This window comes from Oryctolagus cuniculus, chromosome 6 (assembly GCF_964237555.1).
Source record: "Oryctolagus cuniculus chromosome 6, mOryCun1.1, whole genome shotgun sequence".
Classification (NCBI taxonomy): domain Eukaryota; kingdom Metazoa; phylum Chordata; class Mammalia; order Lagomorpha; family Leporidae; genus Oryctolagus; species Oryctolagus cuniculus.
Genome location: NC_091437.1, coordinates 1,996,501 through 2,018,822, shown reverse-complemented (window position 1 = coordinate 2,018,822; position 22,322 = coordinate 1,996,501). Strand labels below are relative to the sequence as shown.

At 55.0% G+C, this 22,322-nt stretch overlaps 2 protein-coding genes and 1 long non-coding RNA gene across 4 annotated transcripts in view; 2 read left to right on the top strand and 1 right to left on the bottom strand.

Moving 5' to 3' along the window:
* Nucleotides 1-8,762: 8,762 nt before the first annotated feature.
* LOC127482769 (protein RoBo-1) lies at nt 8,763-13,138 on the top strand. The gene is made up of 6 exons (XM_051841076.2): nt 8,763-8,920; nt 9,270-9,359; nt 9,558-9,668; nt 10,049-10,198; nt 10,670-10,801; nt 12,816-13,138. Exons 2-6 carry the CDS (start codon nt 9,287-9,289, stop codon nt 13,004-13,006), a joined length of 657 nt encoding a protein of 218 aa, XP_051697036.1. The 5' UTR covers nt 8,763-8,920; nt 9,270-9,286; the 3' UTR covers nt 13,007-13,138.
* Nucleotides 13,139-18,428: 5,290 nt separating this feature from the next.
* Nucleotides 18,429-20,570, bottom strand: LOC127489504 (uncharacterized). The gene is made up of 3 exons (XR_007917420.2): nt 20,225-20,570; nt 19,830-20,003; nt 18,429-18,681 (listed from the first exon to the last, which is right to left on the bottom strand). It is a non-coding gene; the product is annotated as an uncharacterized lncRNA (long non-coding RNA).
* A 113-nt stretch (nt 20,571-20,683) lies between these two features.
* LOC108175951 (olfactory receptor 2T27) overlaps nt 20,684-22,322 on the top strand; it is a 31,426-nt gene continuing 29,787 nt past the window's right edge. For both annotated transcript variants that reach the window (XR_007917421.2, XM_017339186.3), the window contains exon 1: nt 20,684-21,125. The gene's annotated coding sequence lies outside the window, so the exon portion shown is untranslated. The remainder of the gene's footprint in view (nt 21,126-22,322) is intronic.

The following is a 22,322-nucleotide window of genomic DNA, read 5'->3' as shown; positions in this document are numbered from 1 at the left end:
TTCCGCACCGCCGCCCTCCGCGCTGCGGCTTCTTGGCTACCAGGGAGCAGCCCTTGCTGCCCGCTGCTCCGGGCCTCTGCTAGAACGTTCTTCCCGCGTTCTGTGGCCTCGGCCCCCTGGTTCTGAGCTCTGCTCCACAGCCCCTTTCCCAGAGGCCCGGAGGAAGGGGTGGTCTGGGGGCCCCGGGGCCGCTCCCCGCCACCTGGGTCTCGCCCTGCCCTCTCCCACGTCTCCTGGACGCCTCTGGCTTTGTGCTTGCACGCTGCTGGCGTGTCCTGCTCCCGGCCTCTGGAGGGGACGTTTGTTGATGGACGTCCCCAGCCCTCAGAATGCGCCTGGTGTGCACGGGGGACGGCACCCGCCTTCTGAGCCTCCAGCCTCGGCCGGGCTGGACGCCGACACCCCGGGTCCCTGGCCTGCCTTGCCGCCTGTGGCAGCGTGGTGTGGGACCGCCCAGCCCCGGAGTCCCCACTGCTTGCCGCGTTTCTGGGCGCCGTTCCCCCACAGGTGTGCTCCTTCGCAGCTCTCGCCCCCAGTGCGCCTGGACTGCCGACGCCTGAGCTCCCTGGTATTTCGCTTGTAGATAAATCCACACACACACACACACACACCCGGCGTCGAGGTGGCTGCTCCTGTACACCGGTCTGGGGCACTGTCACTTAAGATGCACCGCACCTTTGGAGGGAGGCAGACGGCCTGGGCTCCCCCTCAGGCTCAGGATTCCAGGGTGAATCTCGGTGCTCATCCAGAGCGCCTGGTGTGAGTTTCGGCCCTGGCTCAGACTCCAGTGCAGACCTGGGAGGCGCTGGCGGTGGCCTGGGTGAGTGGGTGCCTGACACCCACCAGGGACACCTGGGCTGAGTTCCCGCCCTGTCAGCAGTGTCCGTACCACCCAAGTGTTCTTAAAGGAAGGGGTTTGCAGTCTCAAAACGCACGCCTGGAGAGCAGCTCGCTCACTCCCTGTCTTGTGTTAGTTTTACTTTTCTGAGTTTCATTTTCCTCCAGGAATGACAGTGATGTCCGAACGGGCGGCCTGTGTGGGCTAACTGCTGAGCTGGGACGCCGCAGCCGGCGGCAAAGGGCAGAACCACAGGAAATCGGCGCACCCGGCGGCCTTGCTGCTTCCTGCTTCCCCGGGCACAGCCTCAGGAGCTGCTGGGCCCCCGCTCAGGCTTGGTGTCTGCAGCCGGTGTTTCCTGGAGGGCCGCTGGGCCCCCGCTGGCCTTCAGGTGCTGGTCAGGTCTTCCTCTAGAGGCCACCTTTAAAGCTGCCTTCCAGCCGTCTGTTTACCGAGTCACGCCCACAAGACCCCCAGCGGCTGCCGGGCTCCAGCCAGTCTACCCATGTGCACCAGCTGTGCCGCAGCAGCCCTGGGCAGACGCCCCGCCCTGCGCCACAGCCCGGAAATCTGTACCCACACAGCGATTTCGCTGCGTTCTGCTTAATTTCACCCGCGTGTGCCCTCCTGATCCCCCGGCACCTAGTTCCTCGCAACAACATCATTGAAAGCCCTGCTGAGAGCCTCGCGTCCTATGGCCTGGTTTTCTTCATCCAGCCGTTCTTCTGCCGTCCCAGACATTTTTATGGCTGGCACTCTGTCAGACACACATGTGATGGTGCAGCCAGCTCGGCTGTAAGGAGCTGTTAGCAGACAGAAAGCCTTTTCCCCATGAAAGGGCTGGGGGAGCCGGGGCTGCTGCCGGTGTGGAAACTGCGGTTCCCGTTTCGCAGTCTCTTGTGCAAGTTCTGCAGGACCCTGGAAAGATGACACACGCTCAGCGCAGCCCCAGGAGATCCTGGCTTTAAACTGCCCCAGAGATGAACAACTGCGCTGTCACTCTCAGCAAAGCTCGGGCACGGTGTGATCTCTGTGTTGCGCTGCTCCGAGGGTCAGGTGCACAGGTGCCTGGCGCTCCTGAGATCAGAGCAGAAGGAGCTTGGTGGAGAATGAGTGGGACCCCGTCTGATTTTGATGTCCCTGTGTCTTCTAAAGCGTTGCTTTGTTTTCGATAAGGCTTAATTTTAATCTGGAACATGACCTATTGAGAGAGAGAAAAAAAGAAAATTAGTTGGCAGAAGACTATGGTATTTCCAAAGCAGAAGCACACATGGGCAATAAGCCTGGGAACGGTACTCAACATCCTCGGCTGACAGGGAAATGCAAACCAAAACCACAATCACTTTACCCCAGCAGGGACAGCTCTGAGAAGGGCAGATGGCATGGTGCTGTGAGGGCGGGGAGAGGCCGAACCCTCCTGCACTGCCTGGATTACCAACGCGGCAGCCACGCTGGGAAACAGCCCAGTGTAGAGCCGCCTCTGACACAGCAGGTCCACTGGGGGGTTTAGAAGGCATCTGTCACAGACACCTGCACGTGTGCACGAGAGAACACTCGCAGCGCAGCACAGAGCAGCACCTCGTAATCACACAGAAACAACTCTGCTCCTGCACCCTGGGCATAGACGACTATTTGTCTAGGGCTGGGGATGGGCTGAGGGGTCAGATGGAGAGGTGAATGTCCCTTTTACACTGATTTGTGAACATACTGCACACCATTCAACTGAACGTTTTGTTTTTAAAATTTTTACTTGTTTTGTGTGTGTGTGTGTGTGTGTGGGAGAGAGAGAGAGAGAGAGAGAGAGAAAGAGAGAGAGACTAATGTGCTGGTTCACTCCCAAAATATGTACTAAGGCTGGGCCAAGCTGAAGCCAGGAACCTGGAACTCCAGTCAGGTCTCCCATGTGGGTGGCAGGCACCCATCTCTTGAGTCATCACCTGCTGCCTCCCAGGGTGTGCATTAGCAGGAAGCTGGATGGAGGGCTGGAACCCAGGCACCAGAAATGGATATGGGTGTCCCAAGCAGTGTCAACCATTATGCCAAGTGCCTTCCCCAAATTGTGTGTTCTCAATGGGTGAGTGACATGGCAGATGGCATATTTCTGTGAAATCATGGCTCGTATTACTCTATGCATCGAGAACTATGAGAAAATAACAGGAGATAAGAAGTCAGCATGTCAGGTTTCAAGGTTGTCAGAGCAGGGCAAGCGTGGAGGGACTCCTGCTGACTGAGCAGTGCCACCTGCTTCTGCTGTCTGTGCACCTGAGACCCGGGCTTCACGGGGAGGAGCCGTTTCCAGGAAAGGTGAAGAGAAACCCAGAATCCACAGGCTCCTGTTGCCACCTGCTTCTGCTGTCTGTGCACTTGCAGCCTCGGTGACAGGTACCTCTAGGTTGGTCAGTCCTGTAGCAGAGTGCAGCAGGAGCCACATAGGCACAGCAGCCCATGTCCCCTGTGGTGCTGGGATTCATGGAATGTTCTAGACAAAACTCAGGCAGCCCAGGAACACCCAGCCTTCCCTGTAATCTCCCAGCTTCAGCTCCTTATGGCAGCTCCATAATGGCCATGATGTTCTCACAGACTGGCCCAGAGATGTGGCTCCACTGCCCTAGCCCCGCTGTACTGACTGTAGGGAAATGGGGTCTTGTGGCACACAAATGAATACATCAGCAGCTGCCTGATGGTGCCTCTGTTGGACCCCATGCACCTTCCCAGCCTGGTCTGTGGACTCCTTGTCCTACGCAGACCCAGGCAGTCCTGTACCTGCCCGTACTCCACAGCCACCAAAGTTCACCGATCTTGTGGCTCACAAGCTTCCACCATCAGCAAATTTCACTCAGAATATTTCAACAGAAGTTTCAAAAAAGCCAGGTTGAAGTAAGACTTGAACTTGCACAAGGAAATAATTGCTAAAATGGCATTTCTCTGGACTCTGTATCTCTGGCATGTTCTCTTTTGTTATCAGCAAGACCTTAACAGAAGTCAGCCACTGGGCACACAGCTGCCATTCCCCACACACTAGTGAGGCAATGGCCGGTCCTCAAGGAGATTCCTTATCTCAGCTGCAGCCATTAAAACAGCCCACACCCCTCCTCTCCATAAAGCGTGAGCAACACCTGGCTCCCAAACTCGTCCAGACAGGTGAGTGTGGATTCCTCCTTGTCCTACACCCAACTATATTCACAGTGGACAGCTGCTGTGCACCCCACCCCCATACCACACACCCATCTCCTTGGAATGCAGACCCTGGGCCTGACATTCCAGCTGCTGTGTGTGCCCGGTATTCTAGAGCATCCTGCTTGTGGTGCAGAGACAGACGCAGTCGGCAGCTCATGGTTCTCACGTGTGTCCTGGTTAACGTGTGTTCCTAAAACATTCACGTGTGGAAGGTCTAATCCCCACTACGTCAATGTGACCATACTTGGAAACAAGGTTTTTCCAGCTCTACTCACACTGAGAACAGGGGATTAGGTCACAGAGGACGGCTATGTGAAGCACAGGAAGAGAGGCCGCAGGGAGACCAAACCTGCGGATGCTGGGATCACACCCTCCAGCCTCAGGATTGTGGGAGAACAAATTTCTGCTGTTTATGGCCCTTCACTCAGACATCCCCAGCAATCTAATGTGTTGGAAGATCAGAAGACCAAGTTTTCCAAGAGAACTTGAGATTAAGAAAGCAGCTAGACGAGGTAAAATGTGGAAGATGACTAACTCACAGGTGTGTGTGAAGCTAGGACTCTGTCACAGACATCTTCCTCAGAGACGTGTCCGTGGTGCTGAAGCTGCCGTAGACACTCGGGGTTGAAGGTCTAACAGAAGGGATTATCGCATTTCATCCCAAGGACAGGGATGACTTTGCTCTCTCTAGTCATGAAACCTGGGGTGGGGGAGTGTCAAAGGCTCACCGCCCATCCTGGAGCCTCGAGACCTAGTGTGTTTTAGAGGAGCTCAGTGCAGGGAGCTGCCTCCTCCTGGCCACCCAGCCTGCGTCCACGGGAGCAGTGTGAGCTCCGAAGGATTTTCTGAGCCACGAGACCCAGTACATGACCTTTAGGAACCCGGTGCGGGGAGTTTCACGCATGTGAAGGGCTTTGCCATCGGAAGAGGGAATGAGACAGTGTCAGCCCTCAGAGCTGCTCACGCTGCTGGGCATTTTGTGGGCAGGTGCCTGGCTTGACAGGTTTTCCACTTGCAAAGCTTTCACAAGGCTCCACAGGTGCACGCTGAGAACCAAGGTCCCGTGGTCAGGCTGTTTGCAGATGCAGATGCCAATGGGCGGGCAGGAACAGTGTGACTCTGTGGGATTCTTGGTTTCTCTCTGCCTTTCCTGGAAATGGCTCCCTTCTGAGAAGCTGGGATCTAAAGCACACAGACCCCAGGGAAATGGCCTTCCCCTCCCTTATGCTGCTGAACTTCGGAACCTGCTGAGGTGACTTCTTTTCTCATATTTCTAGGTATATGGGGCAATAATGTTTAAACAGGCACACTATATAATTCACTGGGTTAAATGCGCAGATGCACGGTGTGTGGTATCTTCCCCAGAGTTGTGTGTCAGCACCCCAGCAGCCCCTGCTGTGGAACCCACCCCTCCATCAGACTGCTGGTCAGAGAGCAGCGCTCAGCCTCACACCCCTTCTGAATACACACTCTTCAGTAAGCCTCAATGGCTACGTGGATTCTGCCAACCCAGGGAGGAATCTTAGGCCCTGACCTTGTGAAATTCCATGAGCCCACTTCTTCTCCAAAGTCCAAGGGCAAACTTTATGTCAAAAAGGTAGCAGCAGTATCTTTGTTTCAGGAAATACTGATTGTGTTTTATCTTCTTTCACGTCATGTCAAAGTGCACAACAAGAAGAAAAGGCCAATGTCAAGAAATGCATCCCATAATGCTGAAGTCTGCCGTCATACGCTACTCCTTCTGTCACCTGTTCTAAGAGTTAACAGAGAACCCTACACAACGGAAATTGCATTCTTAGGTCTATGTAACAGGAGCAGTCATTCACCAGCCAATACCATCCAGTGCCAAGCAGGGGTCAGCCCGGTGGGCTCTGAGCCTGCAGCGTGAACCAAGCAGATAGAAATCCCATGCTCCAGTGTGCTGAAGGGGAACCCACAAGATTTGTTTATGTAACAGTTAAATTCATTTTAATTAGAAAAACCGCCTCCCAAACTGAATGCTGAACAGTAGACCAAGAACCACACATCAGACGACAAAAGATGGACACCTTTCCATCAGAGGCACAGAGGCAGTTGATATAGATACAAAGGGCTCCGAAACGCTGGGGAGAAAGGAAGTTCATTTTGGTTCAACAATTTTGAAATCCACGCATCGTTTTCTCACACTATACTTTCTCCAAGAGCTTCTGGCAGGGCCCTCGGATGTGTTTTGCATATGAATGTGAGTCCATATGTGTGAGTTGCACAGACATAATGATGGCCATGGCTTTTACTAAAAAGGCTGGATGCTAATCCGTGGACTGCCAAAGGGCCTGGACATGGCTCTGATGGGAGCCCCACAGCCCAGTAAGCAAAAGCGAAACCTCTGCTGACAAGACCAGCCCTGCCCTGCCCCACCAGGCCTGTGACCCACCCCCATCTTGGCTTTTGGTTTCTGAGGCACTCAGCCCTCCACCTGTAGCCACAGCCACTGCCCTGGAAAGGGTGAGACAAGGCAGGCCCTGGCACGGCACCTCTGCCACGTTCCCGCTGGCACTCCTGCCTCCGGAGGCTCTCCTGAGGGCCCCACCGTGGGCCTAGGGGCACCACTTCCCCTTCATCCTGGGGCTCACCCTGAGCCCTGTTGCAGCCTGAGAGGGCTGGAGCAGGGCCGGTGCTCCTCAGGCGGTCCCTTGCCGCAGCAACACCTCTCCGAGACACAGACACTGACACTCCAAGATGACAGCCTGCAGACCCGCGGTGTCCTCAGTCCCGGATCCCACCCATGCTTCTGGGCACTGGGACCAACTGAGAGCCAGGAGCCATTCCATCCCAGACACCTGCCTGCACCCGCTGTTCTCAGAAGCCCCTACTGCCTCTGATTCCACCTGCCCTGGGAACCTCCAGCCTCAGTCCCTAAACCTTAACCAGCAGCTGGGTGCCGAGTCCCACTGAATCCTTAACCAGCGGCTGGGTGCTGGATCCCACTGAGCCCCAGGAATGGGGTGGAGCAGAGGTGAAGACTGGGGCCTGCTGCGTTTGTCAGCAGCTCTGCCTTAGCTGTGGCCCATCTCTCGGCTCCTCCCGCTGCCATCAGTGCTTCCACACCGTGCACTGGCAGGGTTCAGCTTCTGATGAGAATTGGATTGGCTTCAGCCTTACCCGCATGGCAGCAGGGGTGTAGAAGCAGGTGGCATCCGACCTGGTGGAATGTTCTGCCAGAACACGAGACAGGCAACTGTCAGGGTGACCAGACAAGGCATGGAGCCCTGGACCGGGCACCAGTCCCACTGAGACAGTCCCTTTCCTCCCCTGAGAAACAGTCCTCAAGTCCAGCAGAGCCACCGCTGTGGGAAGTCGCGAGGCCTCCTGCCGCATCTGCCTGTCTCTCTGTGTGTCCTCTGCACTCTGCTGGCTTGGACTGTGTCCTCACGAGTCTCCCGGGGAAGAGCTGATGACTACAGCGGTGTAAAGAAACAGCTCGGCTGCTCCCCCACGCTTCAGCAGGTTCTAGACTGGATTCCAACACAGCTGTGACCTGTGCAGCTCCATAGGCCCCACAGGCGGCCCCTGTCCGGGGCACTGACAGGGCTGATGCCCTGTCGGAAAGCAGCCAGCACACTGCCCCCTCCCTGATCCCTGCACAGCAGGCAGCCACGTTGGACTGCAGGGGACCCAGCAGCTGCCCAGGCCCCTTCCCCATGGACACTTGATCTTATCCTGTCACCCGGAGAGCCTCAGGCTGGAGGGGGCTCTGGTGGCAAGGAATCCTGAGGAGCTGTTCCTGGGCAGGAGCCCCTCCCTTGAGACAGTCCTGTGGGGAGGGATCTGATGCCCTGGCCGTCAGTCCTCAGTGGCCTCAGCAGGAGGAGGGGCTGCATGTGCTCATCCTCCAGGGTGCCCCACTGTCCAGGAGGCCCAGCCTGAGCCTGCCAAGGGCTATGAGACATTGACGCTGGTGCCCAGTGTGCGGGATGAGCCCACCCTCCCTCGACAGTGAGATCCAGCAGTGAGTTCAAGCTGTGATCTGTCTCTGGCTGCCATGCTGGGTGAGGGTGCAGCCCCGTGCCAGCTGCCCTGCACCGGGACAGGCACGGCCCACACGCCCTGAGTCTTCCCCTCCGGGCATCACCACATCCCAGGAAACCGAGGCCCAGGGCAGTGGGCGCAGCCTGGCTCCCCATGGGCCTGGTCTGTGGCATGCTCGGCTCCACGTCAGGCCGGCTCCAGAGCCTGCCATGCCCGCATCCCCCGGCTCTCTCCATGCAAACAGTTCTCATGTGAAGAAGGAATAGACAAGAGTGTGCTTGCTGTCTCGAGGCCATGAGAAGCTAAGAATGTGGTGGAGGGGGTCCCTGGAGGGCTGTATCTCACACGTGTGTGGGTGTATACACACACACACACACATCTGTCTCTGAGGCAACTTGTGTTGGCTGAAGGCTACTCTGGAAAACGAGGTATGAATTCAGAGTGAAACAAGCGCTCCCATTTCCTGAGCTGCACCCTTTACCAGCCATCTGTTGCAACAGAGGCTGGGCTCCCTCTCGGGGCTGCCCCTCCCTCACTTCCTGCTCTAGACTTCAACAAGGCCCAGTCCCCCTCTGCTCTCCACCCGGGCCTCCAAGGAGCGTCCCCGGCTGCAGGTCAGGGGAGTGGCTGTCCTCATAGATCAGGAGACCTGCTGGACTTGGGGCTGGGCCAGTTCTATTTGCCCAGAGCCCTTTACCTACAAGGAAATTTAGTGGATCTGGTGCTGGGCCAAGATTGTAACTCTCCACAGTGCTGGGGGGATGCTGGGCCTATAAAGGTAAGAGTGACTGAGGGGTGGGGGAGAAGCTCAGCAGCCTGGTCCTATCCACTCTAGGCCAGTGCATCCTGCTCCCCCGGCTCAGAGACCTTCTCTCGGAAGCCTCGAAGAAACCAGCGGTGAGCATTTCCAGTGGTGGGTGGGGGGCTGTACAGGAGGGCAACTTTGAAACTGGAAACCTGTGCTGTTGGCTGAGGCCCCAGCCCTGTCCTGGCACCCAGAGAGCTGCTGTCACCCCCTCCTCAGAAGCGTGACTGCCCCCTAACAGCTCCCACACCTGGGCAGGGGCTCTGCGTCCTTTCCCTTTCCATGTCCCCCACGAGAGCCAAATATAGCACAGAGCTGGGGCTCCACCAGTTCTCCCCTGCTGAACGAATGGAGGGGGGAGGGACGACTGGGCGGCACTGGCTGGGCACCTGGGTCACTGGATAGCCCTGACCCCTGCGCTCTCACTTGGGCTTTGAGCAGGTGTCCAAGGAGCTGCTATGGCTTCGTCCCCCACCAGGGCATGTGTCATCACCACCTGCATCCTCACCACCTTCCTTTTCAGCACCGTGGGTAAGGAGTGCATCGAGGGCCCCTTTCTCCTGGAGCAAAGGGTGGGGTGGGAAACAGGTTCCTTGGGGGTGCCTTGGCCCGGCTTGGGACTTCAGGACCCCAGGCCCATTGTCAGAAGGCACAGCTGCTAGAAGTGTTACCTGATTGGGGGTGGCTTCCACCGCTGAGTGACTGTTTGGCCATTGTCTCCTTGGGTAGAGAGTTACAAGTGCACAGAATGCTCTCCACTGCAGTGCACTTCCGGCTTGCAGGCAACATGTGAAGCCACTCAAGGCTGCTTCCACTACAAGCAAGAATTTAATGAATCAGGTAGGTCCTAGCCCTGCCCACGTCGGGACATGCTCAGAGCAGCCGGAGCGGGTGCTCAGAGGCAGGGGTGCCTTGCTCAGAAGCAGGATGCAGGGGCTCTGCCCTTGACCTCGTCTGTGCCCTCTGACCTCCTCACAACATGTCCAGCCTGGATCAGGGTGTGGGGTGGGGTCCTGGGCAGTCCAGAGGCCTCCACTCCTTTTCCAGCAATTCTCTCAAGTCGTCCCTCCACTGCTTCCTCCTACAAAACGGACGATGCGGAAGGGCCTTGGAGGAGTGGAAAGGCTGGGGTGGAGAGGGGGGCGACAGAGCCCCTGTGGACACGGGTCCTGCTGTCTGCGGCTCAGACAGGAGCTCTCCTGGGGTTCGGTTCCGTGCAGGGAAAGTCCAGCAGTCCTCCCAGGAAAAAGGCTGTTCTTCCAACACCTGCACCCCACTGGCCTTCTCAGCAACTCTGGGGAATGAGCGGACATTCGGGTACGACCTCCAGTGCTGTAGCAGCGAGCTTTGCAACCAAAAGGACGTGTTCGGTGCGTGCCACTGCCCGCCCTGCTCCCCACCCGCCTATCCCCATCCACGGCTTTCAGCCTCCGTCCTCTGGGCTCCTTCCTGCCACCCAGTCGCCCACTGACTGCTGCCGATGGCCTCTCCTCCTTGGAGCAGTGTGGATGGATGCTCTGAGTGCAGGCTCTGGGACCCCTGGGGGCGTCCTCCCATGTGAGTCTGCAGCTCTGCCACTGGTCAGGGGTCTCCTCTCCTCATCACAGAGACTGTTTCCAGCCAGGGCAGGCAGGAAGAGGGAGAACTCCTTCTGATTACATTCTCCTACCCAACACCGCCCACGCCATCCTAGCCATCCTAGTTAGACACTTTCCCTAGTTTTTTATTTTTTTGGTGGGAGAAGCCCAGAAGAGTCCTGATCTGGGAGGTGGCAGACACAATGCTCCTGGCCCACTTTCCCAGTCCACTCCGTTGGGAAACATGCGTCTCTCTTCACCCAGTGTCTCAGAAGTCACCAGACCCCAACGGTGTCAAATGCCCTGCCTGCTACAGCGAGGAAAGTGTCTTCTGTGGCACCACTGACCTGCCCTGCACAGGGCGGGAGACAAAGTGCGTGGAGGTTGTCGCCACAGGTATGAGCACTCCCTGGGCAGGCTGGGGTTCACCTTCCTGAAGAACAGTGCCTCAGCTGTCTGTCACTGGGTAACCAAGCATCCTCAAATGTGGCAGCGTCAACACAACACCTTGTCTGCAGGTCCAGAGCCTGGCAGTGGCACAGGTGGGCAGTGCTAGCCCAGGGTCACTCCCGAGGTTGTCATGAAAGAGTGAGCAGGGGATGCGTCCTTGGCTCACTCATCTGGACCTGGGCTTCTTCACCAGGCCTGCCATGTGTCCTATGACCTTTCAGCTGGCCTCCTGCACAGCAAGTGATAGGAGACACGGAGGGAGAGAGTGAGAGGGGACTGCAGTTTTAAAAACCCAACCTCAGAAGTGACTTCTGTTTGTGCCCTGTTAAACACACAGACCAACTGTATACAACTCGAGAGGGGTCTGCACAGGGAACGATCTGAGCACCGAGGGGTGGAACAACTGGGGTCCTGAGAGAGGCCGACCACCACACCAAGCAAGGGGTGGTGCTGGGCAGAGAGCTTGGATGTCCCTCCAAGGTTGGAAGGAAACGCTTTAGCAGGAGGGGGAAGGGGGAAGAGAGGGGAGAAGTAGAGGGGAGAGAGGAAGTGAGAGGGGAGGAAGAGAGGAGAGGGAGGAGGAATAGAGGAGAGGAAGGGAAGAAGGGAGGGCAGGGTAGAGGAGGGCAGGGCAGGGGAGCAGAGGAGAGGGGTGGAGGGGCACACAGCTGCCGCTCCCCACTGCAGACTGAGGCCTGGTATGGAACCTTGGCTCACCGGCAATGAGAGGTAACACTACCTCACTTCTAGTTGCCTTTGTCACTGCCACTGCCCCTCCCAGCCCCTCGACGAGGCCCTAAGTTTTGGCCTGGTGTCATTCTGAAATCCATAGGAGTAATGTTCTGAGTTTCAGAGTGTGGTGAAGGATGTGTGTCCCATGCAGGCAGGAATTTTTCCTCTAGTATTTCCATGGTCTTTTTTCTTTCTAGACCATGCACCTCAATGGGACACTGTCTCTGCTTGTCTCTGACCAACTTTTAAAATGTTTTGTGGAATTGTGGTGTTTCAGGAGATGGCTAGACGATGGAAGAGAGTGTGGTGGGAATGAAGGCTAGTTAATGCTTTTCTTATGGATATTTTTTAAACTTCTTTTTAAAAAGATTTATTTATTTTAAATTTAGAGGTACACAGAGGAGAGGCAGAGAGAGAAAGGTCTTCCATCTGCTGGTTCACTTCCCAATTGGCTGCAATGGCCAGAGCTGTGCCGAGCCAAAGTCAGGAGCCAGGAGCTTCCTCTGGGTCTCCCATGCGGGTGCAGGGGCCTAAGGACTTGGGCCATCCTCCACTGCTTTCCCAAGCCACAGCAGAGAGCTGGATCGGAAGAGGAGCAGCCAGGGCTCAAACCTGTGCCCATATGGGATTCTGGCACTGCAAGTGGTGGCTTTACCTATTATGTCACAGTGCTGGCCCCAGAAAATGTTGAAGGAGGGCTTGAGACTGGCCCTTTGGCAAGAAGAGCTGCGATGGAGGAGGAAGGTGGGGCATCACTCAGGATGCCGAGGGTTAGGGCTGCCGCAGAGGCACAGTCTCTCCACCCCAACCCTCTGCACGAAGTGCACCCTGTGCACACACACAGGTCCCCTAGCCCGACCTTCCAGGAAGCGTGCAGCCTGGGGAGAAGGGGTCTGAGGGGCAGGAGGATCTGCAGACCTCCGGTTTTAGCAAACACACCAGACCTGCCCTCTGGCCTTGTTCCCCCCTCACTTCTCTCCCCTCTTCGGGCCCCCAAGGCCTCAGTCTCAGCCCGGCTTCAGAGAGCGGCATCTATTTAGGGCCACTCCTAAACTGGGGAGGCGCTGGGGCCAGAAGGAAATAAGACTTGGTCGGGGTGGGACTGGAGCCATAGCTGCTGCCTTTCAGGGAACTGTGAGTGCATCTGTCTTCACCAGAGGGAGCAGGAGTGACCTGGGATGTAGGTGCGGCCGGAGGAGAGGGACACTGACTCCTGACTTTCTCCTAGCGTTTGACGGCTTAGCCATGTACGGTATGGGCTGTGCCACTGAGAATGCTTGCAACTTGAAGGGTCAACAAGTGTTGTCTGGCATAAAGATCTGGACCCGCTGCATAGACCCCAGCAGTGGGGGCCCCGCCCTGCTGTCTGCCACCTCATCGATGCTGTCCAGCCTCTTCCTGCTCAAAGTCTTCCTGTGAGCTCTCAGGCACTGCCAAGCCCATGATCCTACAGATCCAGCCTGTTCAAGCCAGCAGACGTCCCCTACAGATGTCTCCCTTCCCCGACGTCTACCCCTCCGGGCAGAATTAAAGAGCCGGTACTTCTGTGCATGTGTGTGTGATGGCTTGTTTGTACTTCAGTCAAGGAAAAAGAGGCCTGCTCTCTCTTCTAATGGCTTCTTCACCTCAAGCAGCCCCACTCGAGGGCTCTGGGTTCCTGGCATTTACAGGAGTCTGAGTCTCCACTTTGTCACTCAACCCTCATCCTCGGCACACGTCCCGGGATGCACCTCTGTCCTGGTATTCTTGGTTTCTGCTCCCAATCTTGGACTGCGTTGCCGGGAGACTCATTCTGATAGAACGCTTCAGAGCCCAGGGGTCCCTGCTCGCAGCTCATGAAGCCCCAGGCATAACCGCATCCCCACCGCCTCAGCACCTCATGTGTAGAAGTCTCCCCATGTGCTCTGCGACCCTCTGCTCCCTGGGATGGGTGGCCACTGGGGAGGACACAGGCAGAGGCAGTTGCTTTAGCATTAAGTTCAAAGAATGGGGGTGGTCCCCTCAGGAACCCAAAGAGCTGTGCCCTCACTCACAGGGCTGGAACCATGGCAGCCACAGCTGCGCTCCCCATGGTGCCTGTGAAGAGGGTTCAGCAGGGCAGGCCCTTGCAGGCCTCAAGCCAGTGCTGAACCACAGTGAAGGAACCCTTGATCTGCTCACAGGGACCCTGGCTTCTGCAGTTTCCCACACAGGAGCTACCCCCTGTTGTTGCATCAAAGAAAGGAATGCCCCAAGGCTGCTCCTCCTCTGTGGGTCTGTAAGACTGGGGCTGCCTCTCTCCCTCCCAGGCCGGGTCTCACCCTGAAGCCCCCTAGGCATGCAGCTGGATGGCATCCCTCTGCCCACCGAGGTTCTGTGGCCCAAGGGAGAGCTTGGCTCCAGGACTGGGTCACCGTGTCCTTCCTGCATGGCCCTCTGTGCTTGGTGACTGTGTAAGGTGGCCCTTGTCCCTAGGGGGACTGAGTCTCGGTATCAGTAAGATCAGCCCTCGGGGCTGGCGCTGTGGCACGGGTTAGGCCTCCACCTGCAGGGCTGGCATACCATGTGGGCACCTGTTCGAATGGAAGATGGCCCAGGTGCTTGGGCCCCTGCATCCACTGGATCTGGAGGAGGCTCCCGACTTCAGATCGGCTCAGCTCCGGCTATTGAGGCCACTTGGGAAGTGGATGGGGGACCTCTCTCCTTGTCTCCCTCATTCTGTCTATAATTCTCTCAAATAAATAAATAAATCTAAAAAAAAAAAAAAAAGAGATCAACCCTTCACTGATGACTAGAGCGTCCATTCAAAACACTGTCCCAAACAGGAATGCCTACATGGACCACACTGTCAGCAAAAAGATAAGCTCTTTGTGAACCACTGAAAGACCAAGGGCTTCGTTACGCTGAGCAGCCAGTCCTGACTCAATTCATGGCAAGAGCAGCAGAGACCAGCCAAAGGAGTGGCTCGATCGTCCAAGAAACGCAGCCTCAAGGAACCCCCCAGACTCATGGTTCTTGTCTTCTGCCTGAGAGGGGACGTCTGCTGGCTTGAACAGGCTGGAGCATCCAGAACACACGTAGTCCACCTGGGCTCTAAGCCAGGGAGTGGGCAGAGGGCTTCTCTTAGCCAGGCCCTTCTGCCGAGACTGAGGGACACCCGATATGGGAACAGCATGTGGTTTAACCGCTTTTGCTGGTTTCTCCAGAGCAGAGACGGCAGCTCTGTGATGGTACCAGGTCCCACGCCCAGCTCCTCTTTGTTTTCCAGCCACAGAGCAGCTGATCTGGGTGGTGTGGTGGTCCTTGCAGTCTTCTGTCTGTCCCCCTGGGAGTCAGCTCCTCTTTCCCGGGAGGAGGGGGCTGGACTGAGGGCCGCTGACCATTCCTGGCATGCCAGGAAGGTTGAGTGGGTGCCAGACTCTCTTCTAAGCACTTGACCAGGATCAACTCAGGTGAGCGTCAGAAAAGTCCAATGACCACTTTACAGATGGGGCAACTGAGGCACCAAGAGGCCAGTGACCCAGTCCAGCTGGGAGAGTTGAACCCAGTCTCCTAGAAAGAAGCAGGCTGCCCAGTTCACTGGCTGCATACGTTTAGAATGCAGTAACATTTTTTTAATAGCTTGTATTTGTTTTTCATTTACGTGATAACAAATTATCACAAACTCTGTGGCTTAAAGGAACACAGATGTGCCACTTCAGGGTCCTGGAGGCCACCGACGCGGATCACACGGTGGCTTCTTGGAGCTCCAACGCCAGAGCTTTCAGGGTGCTCTGGGCCGGGCCACGCGCTGCTGGCCAGGAGTGGCTGCGGCCGACTGTATCGCTGGGGCGCGAGCTCTCAGTGCACGGTGGGGTGGCCACGGGAGCTGGCCAGACCTCGGCTCTGGGATGTGCGCAGCAATGGAACGGACCGGCGGCTGTACCATGTATGGACAGCCACCGCGGAAGGCACAGGTGCCCGCCGAGCAGCCCCGGAGCAGAGCGCGCTGCGTGGGCTCGTGCAGTTACAGTGGGTCAGGAGCTGGAGCTGGAGCTCTGGCACCGGTAGAAAGACTCGGGCACGCTGTGGTGTCGGCGTTACCAGTCCATATGGACTGGGCCAGTGTAGCTACCTAAGCAGATCTACAGTCTGGTGTGTGCGGGTCGGCGCATGCTGGGGCCGGGAGAAGGGGCAGCTCCCTTCCTGAAGCTGCTCCTGGGCGCAGGAGGGTGGCTGCGTCTCCCTCGCTAGGGTTCCCTGGCAGGAGTGGCTGTTGGTGAGCATATTAGTCTGCTTTTTTATAGCCAAGAGCAGAATACCACAGACTGGGTAAGTTTTAATGCAGAGGTTTATGGTGGCTCAGAGATCCTGAGACCCCAGGACGAAGGGCTGTATTTGGTCCCAAGGTTCATGACCTGGTGAGAGATGGGGAGCACAAGTGACCAGCAGCTGGTGTGTCCTCTGTGGTCTCTCTGTTCTTACAAAGCCACCAGGATTCAGTCACTCCTGATGACCTCGGCGAATCCAACTCATGTTCCAGAGGCCACCCTCTGTTTCCACCCTCCTGCTGCCTCACAATGTGGATTAAACTTCGGCCCATGAAACTCTGGGGCCCTCATTCACATCATATCCAAGCCCAAGCAGTCATCTGGCAGCAAAAGGTGCTGGTGCCTGCTGCTGGAGACCCTACGGTCCCCAGCACATGGGTGACGCCAAAGCCCCCATATTCCTTCCTTGTTTCTAGCCATCTCCTGGCATCTCAGGCGGGCTGAACCCACCAGTGGCCATTTATTTGTAGATATTCTCTATTTTTTCCTCCTTTGCATTTCTGAATGGGCCTCTGGGAGTCATTATGATTAGTGGATAGCAGTCTACATTTGGTTTTGTGTGAGGGCAAAGAAGGTTGTTCTATTTTGCCATCTTGTGGACATCTCTCTCCTGATGAGACTTTAAAGTGAAATTCATCCAAACTAAGTTACTTAATTCTTGTGTCTACTTGGCATCATTTTTTTTTTGTTTTTAAAGATGTTTATTTATTTGGAAGGTAGAGTTACAGAGAGGCAGAGGCAGAGAGAGAAAGAGAGAGGTCTTCAATCTGCTTGTTCACTCCCCAGATGGCCACAACAGCCAGAGCTGTGCCAATCTGAAGTCAGGAGCCAGGAGCTTCTTCTAGGTTTCCCACATGGGTACAGGGGCCCAAGGACATGGGCCATGTTCTACTGCTTTCCCAGACCATAGAAGAGAACTGGATTGGAAGTGGAGCAGCCAGGACTTGAACTGGTGCCCAAATGGGATGACGGCACTGCAAGGAGCGGCTTTACCCACTACGCAACAGCACCAGCCCCTATTATTTTTTCTTCAATATTTATCGAGTCAGAGTTCCCATACATCAGTTAACTCCCTAAATGGAGGGTTGGGCAAGCCAGAGCCAGGAGCATGGAATCTGATGCTGGTCTCTCATGAGGTTGGCAGGAATCAGCATACTTGAGCCACCATCTGCTGCCTTCTGGGATGTGTGTTAGCAGGAAGCTGGAATTAGGAGCCAGAGCTGGGTATAGAATCAAGGAACTCAGATGCAGGATATGGGTATACTAACTGGTGGCTTACCTGCTTGCTAGGTCAAAGGACTACCCCATCCATTTAGTAACATAATGAAACAGCTATTGCAAATTTTGAAAACCCATGTGTAACTTTAACAATATCAGCAAAGTGTTTTAATGTTTGTATTGCCACCTTACATATATTATTTATTATAATAAAAATCTTCTGGAGCTGGCCTTGTGGTGTATTGGGTAAAACCATGACCTGCAATGCTGTCATCCCAATATGGGTGCTGGTTCATGTACCCACTGCTCTACTTCCAATCCACTTCCTGCTAATGGCCTGGGAAAAGCAGTGGAAGATGGCCCAAATGCTTGGGCCCCTGTACCCATGTGGGAGACCCGGAAGAAACTCTTGTCTCCTGGCTTTGGCCTGGCCCAGCCCTAACTGTTGCAGCCATTTGGGGAGTGAACCAGCTGACAGAAGATCTCTCTTTCTCTCTGTGTATATCTCTCCCTCTTTCTCTGTAACTCTGCCTTTCAAATAAATAAATAAATCTTTAAAAATAGTGGCTGAAAATTAGACTACCCTGGGAGCGAGGAATTAAAATAAAAGCAAGCAAAGGCCAAAAACAAAGGGTGGTGGCGGTAGGACCAGCCTACACCCAGATCAACTGATTCCAAATTTCTGGCAGAGGGCCTGTGATGAGGATGCTAGTTTCAGGCTCTCTGATGATTCTAATGAGCAGCCAGGGGGTGATAACCAGAGAATACCGCTTTCAGACCATGGAGCAAAAGGAACTGCTTTCTACCACAGAGCAAGCCTTTGCTCAGCACAAGTCCTCTGTGTGCTCCCAGGGGTAGCACCTTCCACGGCTCACAGAAAGACACATCCAGTCAGGCCCATCTAGGAGTATTTACCAATACTCACGGACTACCCACTGCCATCCACCTCAGCTACTGCCCCTTGGCTTCTGCCCACTTCCCCATCTCCATGTCTCAAGTCATACAACTCCTGCTGCCATGTAGTGCAGGTCTTCTCAAGGTCATCCAAAGTCTCAACTTTTCCCCAAATCCATATCCTCCTATCTTGTGTCCAAAGCAATGGCCCTTGGCTACTTGAGCAGCATCCTACTGTTCTTGTTGGTGCTTCATGTGTTGCTCTCTAAGCATTTTACCTGCATGTGTCCTCAGTTTCTGAAGGCAAAGGCCCAGTACTGACTGATTTTCACCCTGACTGACTTTGTGTGAGGCTGGGTACACAACTAGATCTTGCTGAGTTAATGCATGCACAACAGATACACCTATGGAGAAGTTAACAGTCATTAACAATCTACGAGTATAAACAAACAATGCAAGTTTAATTCACAAATGCAGGTGGCTGGGCCCTTGCAGGAGCTCAGTGAAGCAGCTTCCCCAGGAAGAGAACAAGGAAGATGGGAGCTGCTGGTCTGCCTCTGGCCCCATTTTTGATGGCTGATTTGCAATTCCTAGTCCCATTAGTAACTGGAAAACCCACATAATAAGTTATCTTCTCTTCACATAGTTCTGCTCGTATGCACTTCTTCACTTCAATAGTCATGTTGCTAATACCTGTAAGAAACCATACATGAGACTTCCACTCTCTTCCTCCCTCCTTATCCTTTGCCTTTACCCAGACTGGTATGGATCAAAATATAAATGAAAGCACACTCCTGTGTGAGTGGCAAGAGTGACCTGGTTATCTCTAGCAGGGACATGAGTTGGAATGGTATTCTCCAAACACTGGGCCTCAAAATCCTCACACCCTCTCACAGCTCCTCACAGTGAATCAGATAGTGGGGGTATTTTCTAAGCTTTATGTAGATGAATGCATTTCCAGCTCCCGCCATCAGTTGGCAACCCAGCCTCTGTTTTCTAATCTTCTCTAATTCTAGGTCTGAGTTATCATTTAAGAATACCAATGGCCACGAAGAAGGCCTAGTTCAGACTGTGTTTCCTTTCTACACCATCTTTCCCACGGCTGGGACTCTGCTGTTGATGCTTTCACCTCACCTCTATTGTTGTTTTAAAGCAAAGACTTGGTGTTAGGCAAATTGTGCAAAGTACAAACATGAGGATGCAAGAGGCAAATAACATGGCTGGGCACAGCAGTTACCTCCCAGTGAGGAACTTGAGGAAGGCAGAGCTCCCCCAGAGTGAGCAGAAGGAAGTGGAAACAACCCAACCCTCACGGAACTTTGCCCACTGCACTTCAAGCTATCCCATGCTACCAGTTTTCATTCACTTAGAACATTCATATCTTCAGTTAATTTAGAATTTTGTACCGGGTTTTCTTAAGTGAGCATAGTGAAGCGTTCTCCTTTGATTCCTTTGAAGAAAGCTTAAGTTCAATCATCCCCTGTCTCCAAACATTTTACGCTGAAAATGAAAATAATCCAGAGGCAGGAAAACACAAATTGCCTATGTCTTAAAAACAAACAAAAACTACTCAAAGTTTGCAGAAGATGAAGGCTAAGCAGTATGTTGAACTAACTCCCTCAAAACTATGGAGCCCATCAATAAATCCATGTATAAAGCCATAAGTCAATTACTGTGAGAAAGCAATTGGCCATATTTTCAAAGTCAGGATACTGCTCTGTCCTCATTTCTAAGCTATTTGTACAAAAGCTGGTTTCCCCTCAACTTTGCTGTGTGCCCCGTAAGGTTGTGACAGTGTCACACGCTCAGCGTCTACAAAATAGCGCCTCCTAGAAAAGTACCTGTGTTTATGATGCCCAAGAATTCAAAACAGTTTATTTGATCTGCTGCACACCATTTGAATTCTACATGACATTTTCTTCCCTGTACTGCAATACAAGTTGGGCATTTAAAACCACTGGAACTGAATTCATCAACATCCTTCTCTAGGTCACTCATCTGAATCTCCCAGGAGACTGTTAGGAAAACAAAAGACAGAAAACTGAATGGCTTTTGCCGCGGGCAGGCAAACGTTCCCACCCTCTCAGAACAACTCCAGAACCAGAGCTACCCCGCCATCCTCCCCCGTTCCCGACCCCTGCACTCACAGGAACCAGGAGCTGGCGGGAATGTGGGCCGCGCACGCCGATGCCGGCTGCACGTGGGAGCGAGGGGCGGGAAGACCCCGGTCTCTCACCTGCCAGCAGGGGCCCGAGGGCCAGGCTGCAGGCCAGCAGGAGGCGGGGCGCAATGGCGACGGGGCGCATGGCCGCGCGGTCCCGACGCTCTGTGGACAGAAGCTGCTCGGCTCAGCGCGGCCGTGCGAGGGCGCGAGGCGCCGGCCCTTCGCTGTCCCCACGCGTGCTCCTCGCGAAAGACTGCTCCCACCTGTGCCGGGGAACCTCCGCCCACCGGCTCCTTTCCACAGGGCGTGAGGTGCAGGCCACGCCGGAGCCAGCAGAGCGAGCGGCCGCCCCGTCTGCTGCCACGGCTCCGCCAACCCAAACCCGCCAACCTGCCCAGAGACACTGCGCACGCGCAAATCGTGGGGGCGGGCCTCGCGGCTGGCTAGCTAGCTCCCATTGGCCGTCACTTCCGGCTCTTTCTGCTCTCTCGGAGCCTGGGCCAATGAAGTTCCGGCGGCTACAGGCCCACGTGACGGAAGAACCTGAAGGGCTGTTTCCTGAGCTGCGAGAGCTGGGCGGGCTCGCAGGCCTTCGAAGCCCTGGCTCGCGGGCGCCGTTCCCCTCCGCCTTCGTGAGGCCGGCCTGTTCCCTGCCCGCCCTTAGCGCCTGAGGAGAGGGTGCCTGGGAAGTCCGGTGCTGGCCTCTCAGGGGTCAGTGCGTGCAGCGCGGCTGTGGGCCGCGGAGGAGCTCGTCAGGCCCACCCGGCCGGCCTGCTCAGCTGGTCCGCAGCCGCGCGGTGCCTGGGACAGACGCGTGTCGCCCGCGGGCGTCGAAGCCGGCAGGACCCCCGTGGACGGGAGTGCAGGAGTGTAGGAAGCCTTCCTGTTCCCATGGCTGCTGTGAGGCCTCGCTTCTCCGGCAGTTGTGGAAACCGTGCTCCTTTGTGGAAGCACCCTGAGTATCTATGGAAAGGTAAGTGGGAGCGGAGCGTGCGATATATTTATAGTGCAGTGTAATCGGCCCGTAAGCGGAGGGAGCTCTCGTCACAGCCTCCGCCATGGCCGAACGTGAGGACGTGATGCTGATGCCGTCAGTCAGTGACGAACACCGACGCTGCAGGATTAGACTTGCGGAGGGAGCTAAAGAAGTCGAACGTTCAAAAAACTAGGATGGCAGCTGCCAGGGGCTGGAAGGGGAGGAGACGAAGAGGAGTTGAATTCGATGGGTGCAGTTTCAGTTTTGCAAAATGAAAAACTTTTAGAACTGTAGAACACACCTAGCAAGTAGAACCAGCAGTGCTCTAAACATCCTGCAGCGCATAAGACAGCCCCTTCCCAACCACAAGAAAGAATTACCTGGCCCAGTGTGAAGAAGGCCCACCTTGAGAAACCCTCTGTTTGCCCGGTCAACTCAAGACCACTGAGGACAAAGCTGTAGGCTGATACAGTGATGTTTCTTGGTTCGAGGAACTGTGGGGGCACCTCCCTAAAGACTTAGGACAGCATAATAATGTGACTGTATAGCGAGTGTGTGCAGACAGCCTCTGTTTGTCTCTTTAACCATCACCTTTACTCAAATTCACAGTAGAGCCCATGGCAGGGAGGGGAAACATACAGTGAGCGCAGCTGAAAGCGGTCCAGGAGAGTAGAGTTAAATGGCGGCACATTTCTAAAAGGTTAGGTGGTAGATGCTTCAGTCTTGGGGAAGGTTTTGGTAGTTGTTCAGGGATTTTTTTTTTTAGCCTTTTCTGAGTCTTCCCCATATACCCCCCATCCCCTCATTTTCTTGTTAGGAAGAAGTATCTTCTGTGCCTGAAGTTTGCAGTTCAGTGGTTTCTGGAGTTCAGCTTCCTGCATCTTTAGATCTTGGCATTCCCCATCTGTAAGAGAGCTAGGATTCCCCATGTTTCTTCTTTTCTTCTTCTTCTTTTTTTTAAAGTTTTCTGTTTTGTTTCTATTTTATTTATTTATTTATTTGAAAGTCAGAGTTACACAGAGAGAGGAGAGGTGGGGGGAGGGGTGTCTTCCATCTGCTGGTTCACGCCCCAGATGGCCGCAACGGCTGGAGCTGCACCGATCCAAAGCCAGAATCCAGGAGCTTCTTCCGGGTCTCCCACGTGGGTACAGGGGCCCAAGGACTTGAGCCATCTTCCACTGTATTCCCAGGCCA